This window comes from Rhinoderma darwinii, chromosome 6 (genome assembly GCF_050947455.1).
Source record: "Rhinoderma darwinii isolate aRhiDar2 chromosome 6, aRhiDar2.hap1, whole genome shotgun sequence".
Taxonomy (NCBI): Eukaryota; Metazoa; Chordata; class Amphibia; order Anura; family Rhinodermatidae; genus Rhinoderma; species Rhinoderma darwinii.
In genome coordinates, this window is record NC_134692.1 from 14,410,588 (window position 1) to 14,432,773 (window position 22,186).

General features: G+C 42.4%; 1 protein-coding gene across 4 annotated transcripts in view; it reads right to left on the reverse strand.

The window, feature by feature from the left end:
• The window catches only part of ZRANB3 (zinc finger RANBP2-type containing 3), a 179,056-nt gene that overhangs the window by 119,985 nt on the left and 36,885 nt on the right, over positions 1-22,186 (reverse strand). For all 4 annotated transcript variants that reach the window (XM_075829205.1, XM_075829207.1, XM_075829204.1 and 1 more), the window contains one exon: positions 18,953-18,971. In XM_075829205.1, the coding sequence (XP_075685320.1) occupies positions 18,953-18,971 (19 nt within the window). The remainder of the gene's footprint in view (positions 1-18,952; positions 18,972-22,186) is intronic.

Genomic DNA, 22,186 nt, shown 5'->3' on the forward strand with positions numbered 1-22,186 from the left:
CATTCTTTTTCCGTAATAGTGATAGCGAATGCCTTCAAGATGCCGATACAGTGACAATCTGAGGTTTACGGGGAGCGGAGGGAGGATGCACCTGCTGAAACCGTTTTCTCCAACCACAAACAGCGCTGAGTCTGTTTTACGAGCGTGCGGCTGATATTCTCATACTGGCACACACAGAAATCCCATTCTGGAAATGTGATCCTAAATACTAATTCCTTGAAGGGCTATCCCAGTTTTATGTAAAGAAAGTTTAATCCTTGTATCATAAAAAGCTCTGCAACTTTCTAATATACTGGGTGTTTTAATTCCTCAGTCTGAAGATCTCTGCATGCCATCAGTGAATGGAAACATTCTTGTTTACATCCGGAGGCTGATAACCAGCTGAGAGGTGGTTAAATTGTCTAGGGGTAAGGCTTCGTTCATATCTGCGTCAGGGTTTCGCTCATGGGTTCCGTCAGACCTTTCCGTTCGGACTACGCTATGGATTCCGCCCAAAAAAACGGAAACCTTACGGAACGGAGACAAACGGAAACCATTAGCAACGGAAGCATTACCATTGAAATTAATGCTATGGTTTCCGTTTGGTTTTGATTCATGGGTTCCCCTGACGGAAAGGTCTGACAGAACTCATGAACGGAACCCCGACGCAGATGTGAACGAAGCCTAATCCTGATCGTTTGCTAAAATGTACTAGTGGATACATTAAATAAAGTAGCTTGGAGTCCAGCTTAGTGCAACACTCTAAGGCTATGTTCACACAGCAGATTTTGCTTGTTCGGGTCCCGCCGAAAAATTATTCTTGCCATCAGCAGGAAGATTCCAACTCCCATTCGCTTCAATGGGAGGTGGAATCTTGATTTGAAAAAAATCAGCTAGCGGGAAAAAGAGGCATCCGACTCCCATTGAAACGAATGGGAGGATGAATTTTGCGGTGGAACCCAGCGCAAAAAAATTCCACCGGGTAAACAGCCTTAAACCGCAGCTCCATGGAAAGAAAGGGTTGCGATCATCGCACTAGTTCAATGTAGTAGCGATATTGTGGCTGATCCATTCCCATGGGGTTAGATTCATTGCTCGTATACAATGCAGTAATGTCCTTTTTGTAATAATCGCAAATCACAAGCAATCTTTTTCCCGACAGGGGTCTATTAAAATCGCACGCGATTTCATTTTACACGATCAGATTACTTTTAACTTAAAAAAGAAGACTACTTCCCTAAATGATAGAAAATGGAAGAAACGTGAGTTTCTGAGACACGATATTGAATTTCCCAGGCCAGAATACAATTGGAAGAATCATTTGCCCACTATTTTCTTAAAGGGGCTTTTGAGAATTTAAAAAAAAAAAACATGGTTGCCTTCTTCAAAAAACAGCACCACCCCTGTCCACAGGTTATACGTGGTATTGCAGCTTAGTCTCTGTTACTTTAATATAGCAGAGCTGCAATACCGGATATAACCCACGGACAGGTGTGGTGCGGTTTCTAGTAGCCATGTTTTTCCAATCCTGGACAACCCCCTTTAAAATCTGAAATGTCTTAATTCACAAAAGCACATTAGTGGCCGGCACACCGGTTCAAGACCCAATATAACTCCAGTCAGGTGAAAAAAAACTTGTTTCCACGTTTACCCAGCCATTCCAAAACTCCTGGTTAGGTTGGACTCACACAGGACGGAATTGCTGCGGATCTTCCCGATTTTACTGTGGATTTCACTCCTCCTACATTGGAAAGGTGAAAATCTGCAGTGAGCATCCAGAACAGAATGAGCGTGCTGCGGTTTTGAAAAAAATGCAACATGCTCTAATTTCCGTCCGGAAAAGGTTCAGCAGCACGTGGATGAAATTTACTCAAACCTCATCCACATGGTTGTTACTGTGATCCACTACAGATTTTCCGTACTGTGTGAATCCAGCCTTAAAAGGGATTTCAGCTTTGGAAAATCACTTTCGGTTAGAAGTTGAATTCCCAAAATAAGGTAATCACGGGGTACCCAGCTGCGGGGACCCCATCATCCAGCTATAATCTTTGGGGAAACTGCCTGCAACTAATCAATCCCACTGCAGCGCCTCCACAGGGGAAATAAAGCATTACAAGCTATCCAATGTGTTGGGTCCTCCAGAGATTGTGACACACTTTGCTCTTCATTCCGGCTAATTGATGGCACTTGAGTTACTTCCCCCCACAGGTTGTGTGTGGTATTGCAACTCAGCCTTATTCTCTTTAACGAAACTGAGCTGCAATATGAGACATCTCATGGACCATTGTGGCGCTGTTATTGATAAATCAGCCATGTTCTTCTAATCCTGGACAATCCTTTGAACCCAGTATTCCCTAATAGGGTATTTGAAACAAAAATTCCTAAGCCGGACAACCTCTTTAATCCATAATATGGTAGCAGGGAATGGATCATTGCATAACAAAGCAAATTTGTAAGAAGGCTGGGTGACAACCCCTGTGGGACCTTTAATGGCGGCCACATTGGTTATTAACCAACTTTTACAGAAACAGATAAACGAATCAAAAAGCTCAATAGAATTTTTAAACAACTTGACAGAAAAGGACGACTTAAGATTTTGGGGTTTTAGTGGGATTTTTTAAAGGGAACTGGTCAGATTAAACAGTCAAGTGGGCGATTTCACTCAATGATTGACAGCCCTCCCTGTATGAGTGTGTATGCAGAAATAGCTATCAATCACTCAGTAGGGCCGCCAGTGGACTCATAAGCCCAGCGATCGCAGGGATTTTGAGCAATAACTTACTGGTTATCTTACATTTTCTCTTACAACCTATATATCAATCTGCTCAGCTCGTCCTGCTCTATAGCATGCTGCCCGCAGATCAAACAGTGACAGGTTCCCTTTAAAAAAATAAATAATTCCCCTAGTCATTTGCAGAGCTGAAATACAGCAGTCAAAGATATCATTAAGATTACACATCAAGGCAGACACAATATCTCTATCCTTATGTGTTTCTGAAATCAGAAATAACTGGAGCGTGGTCATTGCTCTCGACAAGACGTTTGCGACACTTGTGCGAGTTGTTAAGCGTCCCGTATTTTGCTGGATATCGTCTCCTGCCTTTCGCATATAAGCCGGCGTGTATTTATAATAGGGCTTCTGATTATGTAACGCCATCATAAATTAAGAAAAGTACATAAGTGAAAAAAAATAAGCCCCCGACAAACTCTTAAAATCACAGCCTTCTGCGGAGGAGACTTGGGGCTCTGCCAGAAATCTAATTGGCTAAATATTCCAGTTACCGGAGCGCTGCTCGCATCGTTGTGATTAGATCAACATCATCTATGGCTGCACGTGGATTTCTATATTGATGGAGATATATATTTTATCCGAGCTCCTCTCCTACAACAGCTGCTAATGACACGGATTGATATCTCATTCACAGAGAGTAGAGTTGCTGGATTGTGCCGTGTCGGCCATGGACGAGAGCAGGAAAACAGACTGTATATGTGACTGTATATGTCCTATGTTATGATCTTGTATAACAATGTAGTACAACTAAACGCATTAACGCAGTAATTTTTCCATTGAATGATTCCTCCATAACATTGTTTACAGTTTGACATTGGGAGTGGGATAACTACAGTGGTGCACGCAGGGGGGGTTTAAAGTTTCCTGTAACCCCCCCTTGATACCATGACTGGGAGGGCCCTCTATTGGACTCCATTGACCGTGCTGGCATTGCAAGGGAACTATCAGTTCCCTTACGCGGCCCTTTTCTTGTGACATCATCAGAAGACATAAGGCTTGCATCGTTGAAGGACGATGTGAGAAGGGGGACAGGCGAGTTTGGCACAATCTACATCTGTGGCACGAAGAGCGCACTGTGTGGCACTATAGCACCATCTACAGGGGGCACCGAGTGTGGCACTATCTACATGGGGCACCGAGTGTGGCACTATCTACATGGGGCACCGAGTGTGGCACTATCTATGCTGGTTTATACGTTTTTACACTAGTATTGGTCAGCACATATCCACTAGCCTAGCCTTTTATATTAGAACTTGTAATATAAAGGGCTTAGCTGGAGGATATGTGCTGACCAATAGTCCTAGCGTAAAAACCAAAGGGGAGCAGGAGCGTGGCAAAATTAACTTGGTTTAAAAACTATGGAATATTTGGGAAACCCCCTTTAAAAAGCCTGTGTTTGCCCCTGAACTCTACGTAGAATATAACATCGATGATTTTAGTTGCCAATTCCACCACGAAAATCAGTGACAATTAACCACATGGATTTTTTTTTTTCTTTTTGAATGTCTCTGAATGAGTCCAGAGGGTGGAGCTTCAGTGAGGGCTTTGACCAATCACATTTTCTGTTTCTCACAAGAGTATGTGTAGAAAAGGCTGCTAAATTATGTATTCTAATAAGGCCGGACTTAGGCAGAACCTCAAATGAATATTCATGAGCCACCATATTGATTATGATACAATCTACAAGGATTGATCCGAATACATAAAATAAATGAATATTTAGGTGACTTTTTAAGTTCTATTCACCCTTCTCTCCGGCATTTTGGTAAAGCTATTCCTCCATCTCCTTAGTTGACATACAGTACATGCATTTCTGAATCTGCCATTGTTAGGATTTATGAATTTTTCTTACAGCTTCACTTTGTTCTAAAGAAAAATTCAACTCCATTCAACTGTAAAAAAAAAAAATACTAAAAAAAACGAACAAAAACAAACAGTTTTTCTTGATCAATATGAAGCGTGCCGTACCTGCACTGATGTGACCAGGCAAAGACAACTCGGGTCAAAGGCAATAAAATGTCTAAATCTGGCTTTTAAAACAGAGGCAGCTGTCTTCTCCAATGTCATTAAATGACATCACACTTTTAATAAATGAAATCAATGAGCGCGTCGAAGGAACAAAATTATTAACTCAGCGACTTGATATTTAACTTTCGGCAGAAACCAAGCAACTTTGGGTTATTTTTCTTAATCAATCACACGAAAGGTCTTCGGTTGCTGTAGCATTTTGCTTCTTTCGGTGTCATTTATAAAAGACAACCACTGCTCTCGGCTAATCCATAAACCGAGCTGAACGGACAGAGAGAAGAGGTGAAGAAATGATGGTGGGAAAGCCGGCAAAGGACAGAACGAAGGGGAGCCCGTAAAGGAGGACATAGGCTTCGTTCACAAATCCGTCAGAACTCTATTCTGACGTTCTGTCTGAGCTTTCTGTCAGAATGGAGCCCTGACTGAAACAAACGGAAACCGTACGTTTCCATCACCATTGATTTCAATGGTGACGAATCCGGTGCGAATGGTTTCAGTTTGTCTCGGTTGTGCAAGGGTTCCGTCGTTTTGACAGAATCAGTACCGTAGTCAACGGGACCCTGACGCAGATGTGAACGAAGCCTTAACCATTCATTAGTGTGAGCCCATATTACTATTATTTTAATTAAAGGGGTTCTCCACATAAAGAACATTGCAGCACGTCACATCAATTGGAACGTCTCGGAAATCCAGTTTCTTCAGCTGTAAATCCTTCAAGCCAATTCTGACTCTTGGAGACCGTATGAATGGTGTTTCTCCAGGTTCTCAATAACATCTGCACAATTTCATCAAATTTGGCTCAGTAAGGATGGTGTTAAGCAAACATTACATATTTAAGGGGATAAAAAAAAAAAAGTCAACCAACACTCCAAGGAAGAGGGACTGGGTCTATTGTTTGGATCCGTGCGAGTCCCATCAAAAATACATTTATGACAAATCAGATCGATGTTTATTTATGGAATATCACCTTTAATTAAACTCAAGATTTTAGTTTATTATTCTTTTATTTTTTTTCTCTAAATTTAAAAAAAATCTAAATTATATACCATTCATACTTCTTGCAATACAAAAAAAAATAATAATAAGTTGTGATAACGATCAACTTCAGGAGTAGCTGCCGAAAGGATAAAAACACTGAATTTGCCAGAATTAGATTTCACCATTAGATTTAACTGATAAGCAGAATTCATTCTATTACACATAAATAACTGCATCATCTGTATAAAAAGAAAAACAAAAGGGTTTGGTCAAGTTATAGATGTTAAAGTGCATTTTACCCTTTAAAAAAAAAATACCTGGGAATACGGTAAGGTCAATAATTTGCCCTCCTATATAGATAACCGTTGGCTGCGCGATCGTTCAGGCGACAGCTATTCCTACCGACTCCTCATACACATACATGCTCGACCAAGCGTGCTTTTGTTTTTTTAGGGAGACAGTTGCTGCCAGACTTCTCTGCCAGGGGTTTATCTAATAACGAACAAAAGGATCGGGGATGCTGAAATTCAATGTGCCCGACCCTTCTCCCCTAACATATGCCGTGGGGGGAAAGTCAAAACACCACCATACACAGATGGTCGGCCGGTCCCGCCGAAATCTAAAGTGAATAGGGTTGTCCCTACTCTCCCCACACAGGATGTTGGATTTCGGCATGCCAGATCTTTTGTTCCCACGGGAGATAAGCCGGAGGGGTCTGACAGACTATGGCGGATCACTGGTTTTCCCAGTAGCGAGATACTATGTGATCAGCTTGAGTGCCGCTTCTAACAAAAAGGGAATGTAAAACCCAGGGCACGTTAACTTTATTTACTGTACACTATGGACATCTACGGATTTCACTAGGAGTCTTTTTCTGCGAAGTTCTGCTCCCAATCAAGTGGGGTCCTACCAACTAATCCCTCCGTGATCAACAAATCAGAAAAGGATCCAGGACAAGTAGACAATCCGTTTAATGGTAAAGCTGGCCATACACGAGTCAGTAGTTTGTAAAAGGAACGCAAACTATTGTCCACTATGGCCAATGGCGGACATCTGGCGAACCGAAATTGTGATCAGCCAGGTTGGAACGTTTCGTCCACGGTCGGTCAAAACTAGATGTATATGGCATTATTGGTCAAATTCGGCGGATCATTTGCCACTTGGCAAAAGCCAAATGGAGTTTGTTTGTTTTTTTTAAAACGGACTCCCCGATTGGCTAGTTTAGTCTCTACTGTTGCTGTTGGGATCACACAGATGATTGATCGCCCACATTGTGGACTATTATTATCTAATGTGTGTGGTTGGCTTAACTAAAAAAAAGTACAATGACTAGGGCAGTGCGCCGCACAGGGTTTATACCTTTCCATGTACATCCTGTGTTTTCTTCTTTGTATTCTGAATTTCACATACTTATTAACGTGTAAATGTATTAAATCTCATCATTATTTATCCACAGTTTATATATTTTTTTTATTCCGTGGGAGTCTTTAGACCTTCACATTCTCTGCACAGTGATCTATTCTACTGACGGAGTCCTGATCGTTAAACAAATAAAAACAAAGGAAGACGAGTCGAGGATGTAGTGATTTTCACCTGTCAGACAGTAAATAACTCCATAAAACACTATTTATGACCATTAGACGAGCCCCGGGATCTCTGATACATATATTGATTACCCCTTAAATTATAGGCAGCGAAAAGGTTTCAATCAAAGCAAAGAACTGGTGCAGCAACCGAGTATCTTTTTGGTTTAAAGTCTCCTTCCCACACACTTTTTTTTTTGCCTTTGAAGTGTTTTTTGGTGGCGCTTTTTTTTATTGAATGCCTTTTTGTACATGTGTTGAAGTTCTATTGAGAAACCTATGGAGAAAAAAGCCGTACGTAGAGCATGTTATGTTTTGCTAAAAGTGCCACTGACCCAAAAAATGCTACTAAACCACCCAAAAAACTTACCGCTTTGTATGTAGGTTTCTCATATTTCTCTACAGACTTTAAACTAACATCTGTCCACAGTGTTTTTACTTATAGGTGAAACAACAGGTTGGTAGGAGTTCAACCAATATCCAGAAACATATTTGGGAAATAAATTATTAGCAATTTCCAAATATTTTTTTTTTTTTTTAGATTAACTCGATGAGATCCTGCAATGCTGTGTAGAAAATAAAGTGGGTCGGTCATCATATGGCTGGGTTCCCATGTAGCGTAAACGCTGCGGAATTACCGCAACAGAATTGTGTACGGAAATCCCTCAGCGTTTACAGTAGCAGCAAAGTGGATGAGATTTAGAAAATCTCATGCCCACGCTGCTGGAAAAAAACCTGCAGCGTAAACATTAACAAATTGACCTGCGGTGCGGAATAAAATTCTGCAGCATGTCCATTTATGCTTCGTTTTTGTGATTTTCCGTTGCGGGTTTTCCCCATTGAATTCAATAGAAATGCAAATCTCGCAAAAGAAAGAAAGCCCAGTGACTCACCAAAGTTACCAAAATATTGGAGAGTTTCTCTAAACCCATGATTCCCCGGGCAGGTAAGATCGCCATTGTCAGAATGATGGTTCTCCCCGTTATACTGTATATATTCCGTACTGTGGTAATACCAGTTGCAAATACTTTCCTGGCCAAACTCCAAAGAATCGCTACAAATTTTATTTGGGCTGGGAAAAAGCCTCAAATAAGATTTACTACTATGGTTAGACCTTGGGCATCCGGGGGCATGGGAGGTTCCCGATGTCACAAAATATTATTATTCCACAATTCTCACTCATCTAAAACAATGGGAGGATAGACCATAATAAACTTCGATGGGTGGAAATTAAGGCTATGTTCACACGGGGTATTTTGCCGAGTTTTTTGACGCGGAAACCGCGTCGCAAAACTCGGCAGAAACGGCCCGAGAACGCCTCCCATTGATTTCAATGGGAGGCGTCGGCGTCTTTTTCCCGCGAGCAGTAAAACTGCCTCGCGGGAAAAAGAAGCGACATGCCCTATCTTCGGGCGCTTCCGCCTCTGACCTCCCATTGACTTCAATGGGAGGCAGGAGAAAGCGTATATCTCGCTGTTTTATGCCCGCGGCGCTCAATGGCCGCGGGCGAAAAACGGCGCGATAATTGCCGCGAAAATCGGCGTGCAGGGAGAGGAATATCTGCCTCAAAGTTCCAAACGGAATTTTGAGGCAGATATTCCTCCCCCAAAATACTCCGTGTGAACATAGCCTTAGAGTGGCCGCTGGGTTTCCTCTCATCTGTCTCTTGTCACAATATAGCAAAAAAGTTACACATATTTGATATCGCCGCGTCCGTAACGACCCCGACTATAAAGTTATTACATAACTTAACTCGCATGGTGAACGCCGTAAAAAATAAAATAAAAAACAAATTGCGATTTTCTGTTAATCCTGACTTAAAAAGTGATCAAAAAGTCGCATCTACTCTAAAATGATACCAATAAAAACTACAAGTTGTCCCGCAAAAAAAAAAGGCCTCATACAACTGCATCGGCGGAACAATAAAAAAAAAAAGTTACGGCTCTTCAAATATGGAGACACAAAAACAAATAATTTTGAAAAAAAAAGTGTTTTTACTGTATAACAGTAGTAAAACAAACAAAATCTATACAAATTTAGTATCTTTGCAATCGTAACAAATCGCTGAATAAAGTTAGTGTTATTTATACCACACGGTAAACGGCGTAGATTTAGGAAGCAAAAAAGAGTGGCAAGATTTCAGGTTTTCTTCTATCCCCACCAAAAAAAAGTTAATAAAAGTTAATCAATAAATTATATGTACCCCAAAATGGTGCTATTAAAAAATACAACTTGTCCCGCAAAAAACAAGACCTTTAACAGCTATGTCGACGCAAAAATAAAAAAAAAGTTATAGCTCTTCGAATGGGACGATGGAAAAACGTAAAAAATGGCTTGGTCATTAGGGCCCAGAATGCAAGCAGGGGGAAGGGGTTAAAGAGACTGTCACCACATTATAAGTGCCCTGTCTCCTACATAAGGAGATCGGCGCTATAATGTAGGTGACAGCAGTGCTTTTTATTAAAAAAAACTATCTTTTTTCACCACTTTATTAGCGATTTTAGCTTTATGCTAATGAGTTTCTCAATGGACAACTGGGCGTGTTTTACTATTGACCAAGTGGGCGTTGTACAGAGGAGTGTATGACGCTGACCAATCAGCGTCATGAACTCCTCTCCATTCATTTAGTCAGCGCATAGGGATCCTGTTAGATCCTTATGTGCTGTCTTTGGCTGGATTCACACGAGCATGTTACGTCCGTAATGGACGGAACGTATTTCGGCCGCAAGTCCCGGACCGAACACACTGCAGAGCCGGGCTCCTAGCATCATAGTTATGTACGATGCTAGGAGTCCCTGCCTCTCCGTGGAACTACTGTCCCGTACTGAAAACATGATTACAGTACGGGACAGTTGTCCGGCAGCGAGGCAGGGACTCCTATGATCCAGTCGCTAAATGCAGTCGGGCAGCTCTGTTGGCAGTGTTTGGCAGACACACATCAAGATTGGGCAGCCCCTTTTTAGATAGTGCCACAGTGCCCTCTGTGGATGCTGCCGCGGTGCCCTCTGTGGATGCTGCCGCGGTGCAGTCTCCATAGATGCTGCCATGGTGCCCTCTCCGCAGATGCTGCCACAGTGCCCTCTCCGCAGATGCTGCCACAGTGCCCTCTCCGCAGATGCTGCCACAGTGCCCTCCGGGGTTTGCCCAGAGCTGGAGTCCCGGAGCAGAGCCGCTTCTAGAACTCTGCCTGGGATTCCAGCTCTGCTCCTGACATCACTGTCCATATATGGAAAGAGATGTCAGGGGCAACCCCAGAGCTGGAGTCCCGGGCAGAGCGCTAGTAGGCTCTTCCTGGGACTCCAGCTGTGGTCCTGACATCACTGGGACTCCTGCTCTAGGGAATTCCACAGAGTCCCGGAGCAGAGCCTGTACTAGGGCTCTGCTCGGGACTCTTCTCTGGGGAAGACCCTGACACACTGTCCATATATGGACAGCGATGTCAGAGAATGCCACAGAGTCTGGGAGCAGAGCCTGTACTAGCGCTCTGCTCGGGACTCCGCTCTGGCGAAGACCCTGACACACTGTCCATATATGGACAGCGATGTCAGGGAATTCCACAGAGTCCCGGAGCAGAGCCGATACTAGCGCTCTGCACGGGACTCCGGCTCTGGGGAAGCCCCAGACATCGCTGTTCATATGTGGACAGCGATGTCAGGGAATTCCAGAGTCTAGAGGCTCTGTGTCCCGCAGGCCGCAGAGGACAGCCCCAGGGGCCGCGTGCTTGAGACCCCTGGTCTAGGGTTTATTTTGCGCAGTGTTGTGAAACGGCTTTGTGTGTTTGAAGACAATAAAAGTTGGTTGCGGCAAGTTTCAAACCAAATTCATTCTGTTAGAGTGAACGTATACAAGCGTGCCATCCATCTTGACCCCGGAAATGGCAATCCTGTGCGCTAACTTACCCCAAGTTGTTACAACGCGTATACTGCACGGAGTACGATGCTAATACTTTTCAGTCCCCATATAGCCCCTTTCAGGCTAATCCTGTGAACATGTTATAAATGTCTTAAGCTACATTCACACGAGCGTGTCCAATTAGCGTGCGAAAAAAACAGGCCGTATTTCCTGCATTCCATGTCCGTGTGATATGCGTTTTTCACGTCCGTGCAAACACTTATTTTTTGCCTTTTTCATATTTCTCTGCATTTCTTTGTAACGGATGCGTGAAACACGGACAGCACACGGATGTCGTCCGTGTGCTGTCCGTGTTTTTCACGCACCCATAGACCTCAATGGGTGACAAGGTCCGTAAAAACAGACCAATATAGGGCATACCGTGAGATTCCCGCAGCGGACACACGCTCGTCTGAGTGAGCCCTTAGATGGGAATAACCCTTTGATAGAATATTTTTGAAAGTCATTCTGACATTGGAGAACATGTGCTTTAAGTTTCCTCACGAAATTCAAAATCTTTTCTGCCGAGAGAAAAAAATAAAGTCGTTCTTTAAACCATAACCGTAAAGATTAGCGGATAAAACAAACCTCTAAATGGAATTCCAGCACAAGCTATAAAAATAACAAAAATACCTTTTCGTACTGGTAGAAAGGTTACCCCCTATAAACATTCAACCTCTTTTCTAAATGAAACAATATTTCTGGTGCGGTGTGATACATAACAGCTTCTTTGATTTTCACGGTTACCTTGTTCCTTGGCAACAAAATATTCAGGTCAGATATTTTAATGTGTTCTAACGGAATATCTTCCGATATATATTTCTCAAGTCCACATTTACCGTATATTAATGTCACAATTAGATTAATATATATCTTTATAACTGAACCTAATGTTTTGCCAAGTACAAGAGGCAATGTTCCATTTCTCTTACACACACATATGTATATAATCTGCCGAGAGTTTTGGACTCATTTACCTAATGAGTACACCTCACATCTGATTTTTGGGGGTCAGACTCTCGGCACCCACGCACTGGAGCACTAAGTGTTTCGTTGTTTACTCAGGCACAGCGTTGTACATTTGGTTGTAGCTGTGCCTGGTACTGCAGCACTTCAATGGGACTGAGCTTCTGTGAGCTGCAGTACCAGGGACAGCCACAAACTAATGCACCAAATGCCACAACCAAATGGGCCCGCAACTGAGCCAGGCCCCAAAAAGGGTAACTAAACAAAATCGACAAACTTCTGACATGTCAGAAGTTTTGATTGGTGGGGGTCCGAGCACTGAGACCACGACCAATCGCTAAAATTAAGCGTCACAATAGCTTGTGTGAGCGCTGAGCTGCTTCGTTTCTGTTCGGCTTTCTCCGGAAATCAATGTATCTGAGTACGGGCTCGATAGAAAGTCTATGAGTCCGTACTCTGCTACATCGGCTTTCCGGAAAAAGTCGAACAAAAACAAAAGCGCTCACACGAGCACTTCTGCCGCATCGTTTTTGCGATTGGTGGGGGTCTCAGTGCTCGGACCCCCACCAATCAAAACTTCTGAAATGTTACTATGATATGTCAGAAGTCTGTTGAACGTTTAGTTACTCTTTAAGGATAAAACATTTAAAAAAAAAAAAAAAAAAAAAAAACTAAATCATTAGTTGGGGAAAAAAATATATATTGTTGTATAGAAAAATATATATCAGTAAATAGTTTTTATTCTACACTACAAAATAAAAAAGGTAATTTCAGGACCTTCAAGAACAGTTGATTTTCGCTGCGTTTCTCACCCGCGGCCATTGAGCACCGCGGGCAAAAAAACGCTGCGAAATACGCTTTCTCTGCCTCCCATTGATGTCAATGGGAGTTCAGAGGCGTAAACGCCCAAAGATAGGGCATGTGCCTTCTTTTTCCTGCGAGTCGGTTTTTCCTTCTCGCGGGGGAAAAAACGTTTCCGTCTGCCATTGAAATCAATGGGAGGCACTATTCGGCCGTTTGTTGGTGCATTTTCCAACGCGGTTTCCGCGTAAAAAAATGCGTCAAAAAGCTCAGTGTGAACTGGCCCTAATGGGTTTGTCAAGAGTATTTTAAAAAATAAATTAAAAAAAGGCATGTCATCGCTCCTGGAGTGTGAAAAAAAGATCTGCGGGGAACTACCGGAGTAGAGGAGGATTTACCAGATGAGTACTATAATTTTTTTTATTGAATTTTATAACGTCTGCTGCTAGTTTTTTTTTTGGTGTTTGTTAATTTTATTTTCGTAAAAAAAATTTAGACAGTAAGAGGCCTCATGCACACGACTGTAAATTGTTATCCCTTATTATGGATAAAATACTCAATTCAATTCTATCTATATTTACAGGTGTATGTCCGGGCCGTAGAAATGACCCGCAAAAAATAGGACATGTCCTATTTTTCGCATTTACAGACTGTGGCTCCTATACTTATTACTGTGAGCACAGTCCGCAACTACGGGTGACCCTCCGCGGCCCGTCTAAGGCCCGTCCGTGCAGCATTTACAAACCATAAATACTGCACGGTCATGTGCATGTGGACTTCGCTTTAATGTAAAAGAAAAAACTAAAAACAACTGGTTATAATTGGTCTTCCTCCACAACTTTTTTCTTAGTTTCTCTTCTCCTTTTTTTATTTTTATTTTGTTGCTCAAAAGTCCCATCCGTCAAGGGAGCGAGGGCTCAGAGCTGGACATCAGACGTGTTGTACTATACTCAGTAAGTGGATTTATTATAAATTTACGCTGAGCCGTCACGTTACCCCTCTGCACATGGGAGACACAGATATATACTGCACTGAAGAACGAGAAAACCCGACACTGATATAATCACTGAAAAACCATTTCACACTGTACAAATTGTGCAATTATAGCAACAATTACAACAAATTTCTTGTAACAAAATGCCCCTTATTTTGAATTACAAGTCAATTATTCTCGTCAATTAAATTTTTTTTTTTAAAAAATGCATTTTTGCCAACATCTAACAGATGCCAGAATATGAGAAGATGATCTCGGAGAGTATTTATGCCGCATTTAACGAGATACTGCTGACAATATCCATCTAGGGCTATGTTCGCACTGCCGTCAGAGGCCATATTTGGAGCCTACATCGGCAGCCCAGGTGAATTGGACAGGAAAATTAGTACTGCAAAACTGCAGAAACCGAGCCGGACCCCATTGTAAGTCGATGCAGTTTATCGTACGACCGACCCAGCAGATCGTATGACTGTAACTTGCTCCCAGATTTTCATTCAATGTTGTGCAGACATATAATTGACTCGATAGTTGAAAAACTCCCCTCTGATTGTGTTTCCCCTTGGCTTAAAATACAAGGACCATGAGATTTTTGGGTAAGGTGCCAGATAAAGATTTCTGCTATACGGAGTGGTTCTTCTGAAGGGACAACTGCCCTGTCTACATATTCAAGTCCATATGTGCTATATGAATGTGAGGAGTATATAGAGATTAATATTATGTAAGAGCCATATGGGAGGTCCAGTGGCTCACTATGAAGTATGTGCATTACATGTCTACCTAGTGAGGCTGCCATCAACATACATCAGAGACATCTCCAAGCTAAGAGTCATAGTGCTCGGTAGAGCTTTTCGGAACCGACTGGTGGTGGCCAAAGTGGCTCCTTGTAATGCATGTGCGTTACAGCTCCAATGAACTCAACATAACTCCACCGAGCATTGTGCCAAATTGATGTTTAGAGCTCCTAAGGTCAGGTCAGAACACAGCCTAAACAGTAGACAAAAACTTTGTACATCTGTCACACTTCCATGCAGGCAAGAGATAAATTTGAGACCCTCAAAGAGTGACAACGAACTCGACTGATGTACAAGGACCTAATGCAAGGAATGCGGGACAACCCCATAGAGAACTCACTTCACATGTTGCAATAACTGTAGCAAGGAGAAACAACCCCCACTTATGGTAAAAATCTGTAAGTTCAGACCTGTTAATATAGTACCATCCCCCTCATAGGATTACATGACTTTCACATGTGTATAGGAGATGCCAGACACACTTGGGCGTTTAAATGTAATAGTCAATTTCTACAATCTCTTTAACAACAGTCCCCTTCATGGAGGTTTATGTCCATTGGTCACCCCTTGTGCATCCATAGGGCTAAAAGGGGTTATCTGCTGTGGTCAATCACTATTTGTTAGAAGTGTTTCACTGTTATCAGATGTCATATGCGAGGGAGCCAGGCAGCAAACGTTCAATTTCCCTACAGCACCTCCACAGGTGAATTGAAGCATTACATAGTTCCTACCTAAAGGGTTTTTCCGGAACCAAATAATCCAATCGTGTTAAACTAAACATGTCAAACCAAATCTTTTGCAATATACTTGCGTTTGATGAGATGTTCTTAACGGCGTCTCATCTTCTATCACGTGACCCTCACAAATCTGAAATCCTAACTTCTGCCTCAGCCCCGTACATGATCTCGAACTTCCGTTTTCCAGGGGTCTGAGTGTACGGTCACGTCATAAATGACCTAACTGTACACTGTGGTTAGGGATTGTATAATGTAATATTACTCCTCCGAATCAGAGCACGCGTAGTTGATACACACACCGTTTCCAACATGCATGTTCTATTCTAGGTTATTCCAGCGGCTACTACTGACACAGCTAAGCCAACGTAGATTTCACATTGCGAGGCACCATTCCGTACCAATAGCAGCTATAGAAAGATATTATTATTAAAACATCAAGCCTGACAAAGACCCCTCACTCACTATGGGTCGAAACGTTGCCTGTCGTTTGTGGATGTCTTGACAATAAAACCACTTTGATGATTTGAAGACGTGTGCTGTTGTCCTACTACTTCTTTGAAATCTCCACATGATATGTCACAAATGTAAGATAGATGCGGGTCCCACCTCTGTGACCCGCACCGATCTCTAGAATGGGGCCCCCTAAACCCTGTTGTAGCTTGATGTGCTCACGCTGCCTCCCTCGCGGGAAAATCTCTTTAATTAAAAAAAAAATTACAAATTTGGTTTCTGAAACTGCAATGATACTTAGTACATAGACCATCCATCACTGACTCAAATCAGAACTCAGCAGTTATGGCTGAAAGTGCCAAAAATCTTGGCAACATTTAACTAAATACCACGCGGAGACTGTAGGCAGCAGAGAAGTTGCCCTCTTTCTCCCCCGTCACCTCAAGGACTAGCCGCTGGTAATGTGGACCATGTTATAACACAAGTGCATTAGTGACGGCCTAATAGACACATCTCCTCTTAATTCTCATTAATAAGCACCTGTGTTGCCCAAAATTTTGCTGCTGCTGCTGCTTCGAGTAATGAAACCATTTAGTTTGTATCCCAAAACCCACGCATCAGCAGAATTGTCATTATTCTAAATTAACTTTTAATTAAATTTATATAACTTAAAAAAAATAATTATAATCATCTATTAAGCTGCTTAAAGGGGCACTACATAGATCCTGCAGCACTCTCTTTATATTATGTACAAATACCTATCAAGGAGATGTGCAGTGGGAGGGTAATACTTCCTCCACATTCTTGACAAATCAGTATCAATGTTTCTGATATGCCGACAGCTTGCCCGCACCCCCTACTTGACCAATTTAGCCAATACACCCTAGCAAAAGTGCGGTTTCACAATTTGTATAGTGACACACTAAGCCTATGTTCCTTGCGGGCATCCTTTAGATGTACATATTACAAGGCTATGTCCATGTTTGCCTACATATTTTAGGTTTGTAAAAATAATTTATAATTGAAAAGTTGAGTAACTTTGTAAAAACATTACATTACTTATCCTGTACTGATCCTGAGTTACATCCTGTATTATACTCCAGAGCTGCACTCACTATTCTGCTGGTGGAGTCACTGTGTACATACATTACATTACTTATCCTGTACTGATCCTGAGTTACATCCTGTATTATACTCCAGAGCTGCACTCACTATTCTGCTGGTGGAGTCACTGTGTACATACATTACATTACTTATCCTGTACTGATCCTGAGTTACATCCTGTATTATACTCCAGAGCTGCACTCACTATTCTGCTAGTGGAGTCACTGTGTACATACATTACATTACTTATCCTGTACTGATCCTGAGTTACATCCTGTATTATACTCCAGAGCTGCACTCACTATTCTGCTGGTGGAGTCACTGTGTACATATATTACATTACTTATCCTGTACTGATCCTGAGTTACAGTCTGTATTATGCTCCAGAGCTGCGCTCACTATTCTGCTGGTGGAGTCACTGTACATACATTACATTACTTATCCTGTACTGATCTTGAGTTACATCTTGTATTATACTCCAGAGCTGTATTTACTATTCTGCTGGTGGAGTCACTGTGTACATACATTACATTACTTATCCTGTACTGATCCTGAGTAATATCCTGTATTATACTCCAGAGCTGCACTCACTATTCTGCTGGTGGAGTCACTGTGTACATACATTACATTACTTATTTTGTACTGAACCTGAGTTATATCCTGTATTATACTCCAGAGCTGCACTCACTATTCTGCTGGTGGAGTCACTGTGTACATACATTACATTACTTATCCTGTACTGATCTTGAGTTACATCCTGTATTATACTCCAGAGCTGTATTTACTATTCTGCTGGTGGAGTCACTGTGTACATACATTACATTACTTATTTTGTACTGAACCTGAGTTACATCCTGTATTATACTCCAGAGCTGCACTCACTATTCTGCTGGTGGAGTCACTGTGTACATACATTACATTACTTATCTTGTACTGATCCTGAGTTACAGCCTGTATTATACTCCAGAGCTGCACTCACTATTCTACTGGTGGAGTCACTGTGTACATACATTACATTACATATCCTGTACTGATCCTGAGTTACATCCAGTATCATACTGCAGAGCTGAACTCACTATTATGCTAAAAATACTTTCATGTGCTTTGCATTTCAGACTTACTACACAATTTAATAATTCATTTAAAAAGGTGTTTTTTTGTATGACAAAATACTGAGCAAAAAACGGGTGGTGTGAAGTGTCTCCGAATCCAAATTCCTTCAGGAATAACAAGAACCAACCACTGGCCTTAAATTAATTCAATGGACAACATTGTGAAACGCTTCCTTTTCCCAGCAGCCGCACTGCAGTTGAAAATAAGAATTTACGTTGGTTGTTTCCCAATAGCAGTTGACTGGGGGGGATGGGGGAGGGGCTCCAGCAGTATGACCCCCCCGAAATCAGCTCAAAAAGGGGGTGTTAAAGCCTTCTGTGCCATCTCATGGCACCTGATCAATAAAATATTTGAATGATATGACACAATTACAAGAATAGAATTTAGATGGGTTCAGAATTGGGGGGGGGGGGGTATTGGGTACTTGTAAATAGCCTTAAAATTTGCTTTGGCGGTTCTAAGAACACAGACAACGTCCCTAGAAATCCACATACGAAAGACGATATCCTTTTCCTAACAATCGTGAATGAGTTTAGTATATATAATACATTAGACCCTGCAAAGTATATAAAGTTAAAAATGCATAAAAAATAAAACAATAATAAAAAAGTAAAAAATAAAAAATTTAAATTACAAGTTCAATTACAAACAAATGAAAGAGCACAAAGAGAAGCAGACCTCCATGAACATGCACAGAACTATTATATAGTCTTCAGGAGAGAAGAAAGAAATGGTGATTTACTTGCCTCATCTGCAATCATACACCTACAGAGAGAAGGAGACAAAAATTATATGTTAATACAAACCGCGCTTCGTCTCCTATTCCCACATGAAAAACAATATGTTAATTAGCAGATCTGCTCTAACACATGTTACACGGTCGCTACAGCTTAAAAAAATAAAAAATAAATCTATATATAAATAAAGCAAATGAGGTCTTCAGTGCAAACCATTGAATCCAATTTGTGCAATTACTGGATTTGATTTCCGCTAATATAACTCGTTTAAAGAAGACACGGAGAAAGACGAGCAGCGTCCGGACATGCAGCATGCTGTAAAATACCGTAAACTCCTCTGCCTAAGGCCTCATTCAGACGGGTGAATTGTACCCATGATCAACAGTCTGTATGTCGGATGTAACACCCAGACCAGACCTCTGCGATTCTACTGAACCAAACCTAAAAGTACCAAAAAGGGTGGTACATCCAAAATGCAGACAGTTATACAGGTACAATGGGCCCAATTAAATGAGGGCTACGGTTACTTCTATGGTACAGAAAAAAACAAACTGGGTGTACAGCCGTGTAACAAGCAATGCACCCGTGTGATCACCACATGACCAGGACAGATTTTCACCCTCTTTAAGTTTACAGTAAATGTTCCCATTCGATGACAGCAGGCAGAGTTATTAAAACCCACAAGGACTTGACACTTGATAGTGTATTAGAAAACTGCCTAACTTTATAATACAAGGTATGAGCTTTATTAGCTGGAACAGGAAAGCAAGAGCCGCCATACCTTAAAAATAACATGGATTTGGCCACATTCTGTGATCTGAGCGCTGCAGAGAAAAAGCCACGTGTCACGATACCCTGAGCGGTGTGGATCTGACAGGACGTCACCGGCGTTAGAGACTTTCCTTACATTTCATGATATAAACTCACACTGCATTCAAATACTCTCCCAGAAATTACTAGATTTCTCTGACTGTAATTGCCCATGCACAAGGCAGAGCCAAGTGCACAAAGCAGCACGATCTCCATACCCTGCAGTACAGGCTCAGTCAGTCAGACCAGTATGAAGATAGATGTTCTTCACTAGAAGAAATGCTTCCTTATACCTCAGTACATATGGCATCCAATGCAGAATGCCAACATTTTTGTTTCCATCTGATTTATAAAAGATAGAAAGCTAGATAGACTGGCTAGAGCGACCGACCGGCCGGCCGGCTGGCCAGAGAGGCTGGCTACAGCGACCTACCGGCCGGCAGGCCAGAGAGGCTGGCTACAGCGACCGACCGGCCGGCTGGCTGGCAGGCCAGAGAGGCTGGCTACAGCGACCGACCGGCCGGCTGGCTGGCTGGCTGGCAGGCCAGAGAGGCTGGCTACAGAGGCCAGAGAGGCTGGCTACAGAGGCCAGAGAGGCTGGCTACAGAGGCCAGAGAGGCTGGCTACAGAGGGCAGAGAGGCTGGCTACAGAGGCCAGAGAGGCTGGCTACAGAGGCCAGAGAGGCTGGCTACAGAGGCCAGAGAGGCTGGCTAGAGGCGCCGGCTAGCTAGCAGGCCAGACCAGATAGGCCAGACCAGATAGGCAGATTAATATGTGCACAACGCTGAGCAAAGAGCATTTCCGTCTAAAGCAGAAAAAAAAATAAGACGCACATTTAAATAGGGTTGGGCTACAATACCAGGAATAGTTCATGGTGGTGCTGTATCCAAGAAATCAAAAAAATCATATTTTATATTGAAATTATTTCTAATCTCATAGTACCCAAATACTCTATGCTGCCCCTTTCACTATGTAACTCCTAGTCTGTGATCTCCCCCTTCCCATCATAACCCGGCTCGTTTCACATGCAGCTCCAACCTCGACATAAAAATGTAATGATATGACAGGTCAACCCCCCTCCCAATGCACTTGGCTCCTGAAATACTTTGTGCTGCCGCGAGCGGATTAATCCTTAGTTGCTCATTCCACAAATGCTTTTTTAAAAATGAAGATTACAGTCCAGGTGGTCATACACCCGTCAGATATACAGCTATGACTTTCTCTCCGCACAGTTTACAAAAATAACACAACTTTTTTTTTAAATGTGGTAAAGTCTATAAATAATGCATGAAAAATGTGAAAATCTGCAAATGCTACTATTGTTCTATTTGCATGAGTGAAGGCGCCAGGGGGATACACTAAAATGACCCTTTCCCAGAAATAAAGTATACGGGAATAAGAATACCGCCCCCTCAGCTGCCACAGGCAGTGACAGCCATTAGCATTAATAGTATCGAATGAGAAATCCTGGAATACACAGGGTACACATGGCTGCTACAAAACAGACACACCAGAGGAGACAGGGGACAGGCCCTTATCCAAAGCTGCATTCAGCGGTCACATTCCAGAGCTGCGTGCGATACAGGACACCAGTCTGGAGTCTAGATGCATCATTCCACGGATTACTGGCTGTTACGTTTCTTAGAAAATAAATAGCATCTAAATCCATTTTAAAGGAACATAAGATACAGTGACTACACATCAAAAACGTATAGGAGAGTCAATATTAATATCAATGACTGAGCCTCAAATTATATATGAACACATTATCAACAAAATCAATAAAATTATATATAGCATGCTGAGAGTTGTAGTTTCGCCACCGGTTGGAGGTCACTGATATAATGTCTCAAAGTGCAGCACAAATGTAATATTTTATTCTGTCCTGGAAACGTCATTCACATTGTTTCTGCTGAGAAATACACATTGTATGGGCTCCCAAGATGAGTGGACACGGCTCCGAAAACACGGCTGGCTCAGAAGGAAAAAGTCACCAGTTTTCAAGCCCATCCAGCCAAAGGCCTAACAAACTGAGTAACACATCTTCGGGCCTGTTCACATCACCGTTCATTTCCGTTCCGGGGTTCCGTCGGAGGTTTCTGTCGGGTAAACCCCGCAACGGAAAGTGAAAGCACAGCTTCCGTTTCAGTCACCATTGATCTCAATAGTGACGGAAACAGCGCTAATGCTTTCCGTTCGTCACCACTCAGGCAGGTTTCTGGTTTTCCGGCGGAATCAATAGCTCAGTCGACTGCGCTATTGATTCCGCCGGAAAACCGGAAACCTGCCTGAATGGTGACGAACGGAAAGCATTAGCGCTGTTTCCGTCACCATTGAGATCAATGGTGACTGAAACGGAAGCTGTGCTTTCACTTTCACTTTCCGTTGCGAGGTTTACCCGACAGAAACCTCTGACGGAACCCCGGAACGGA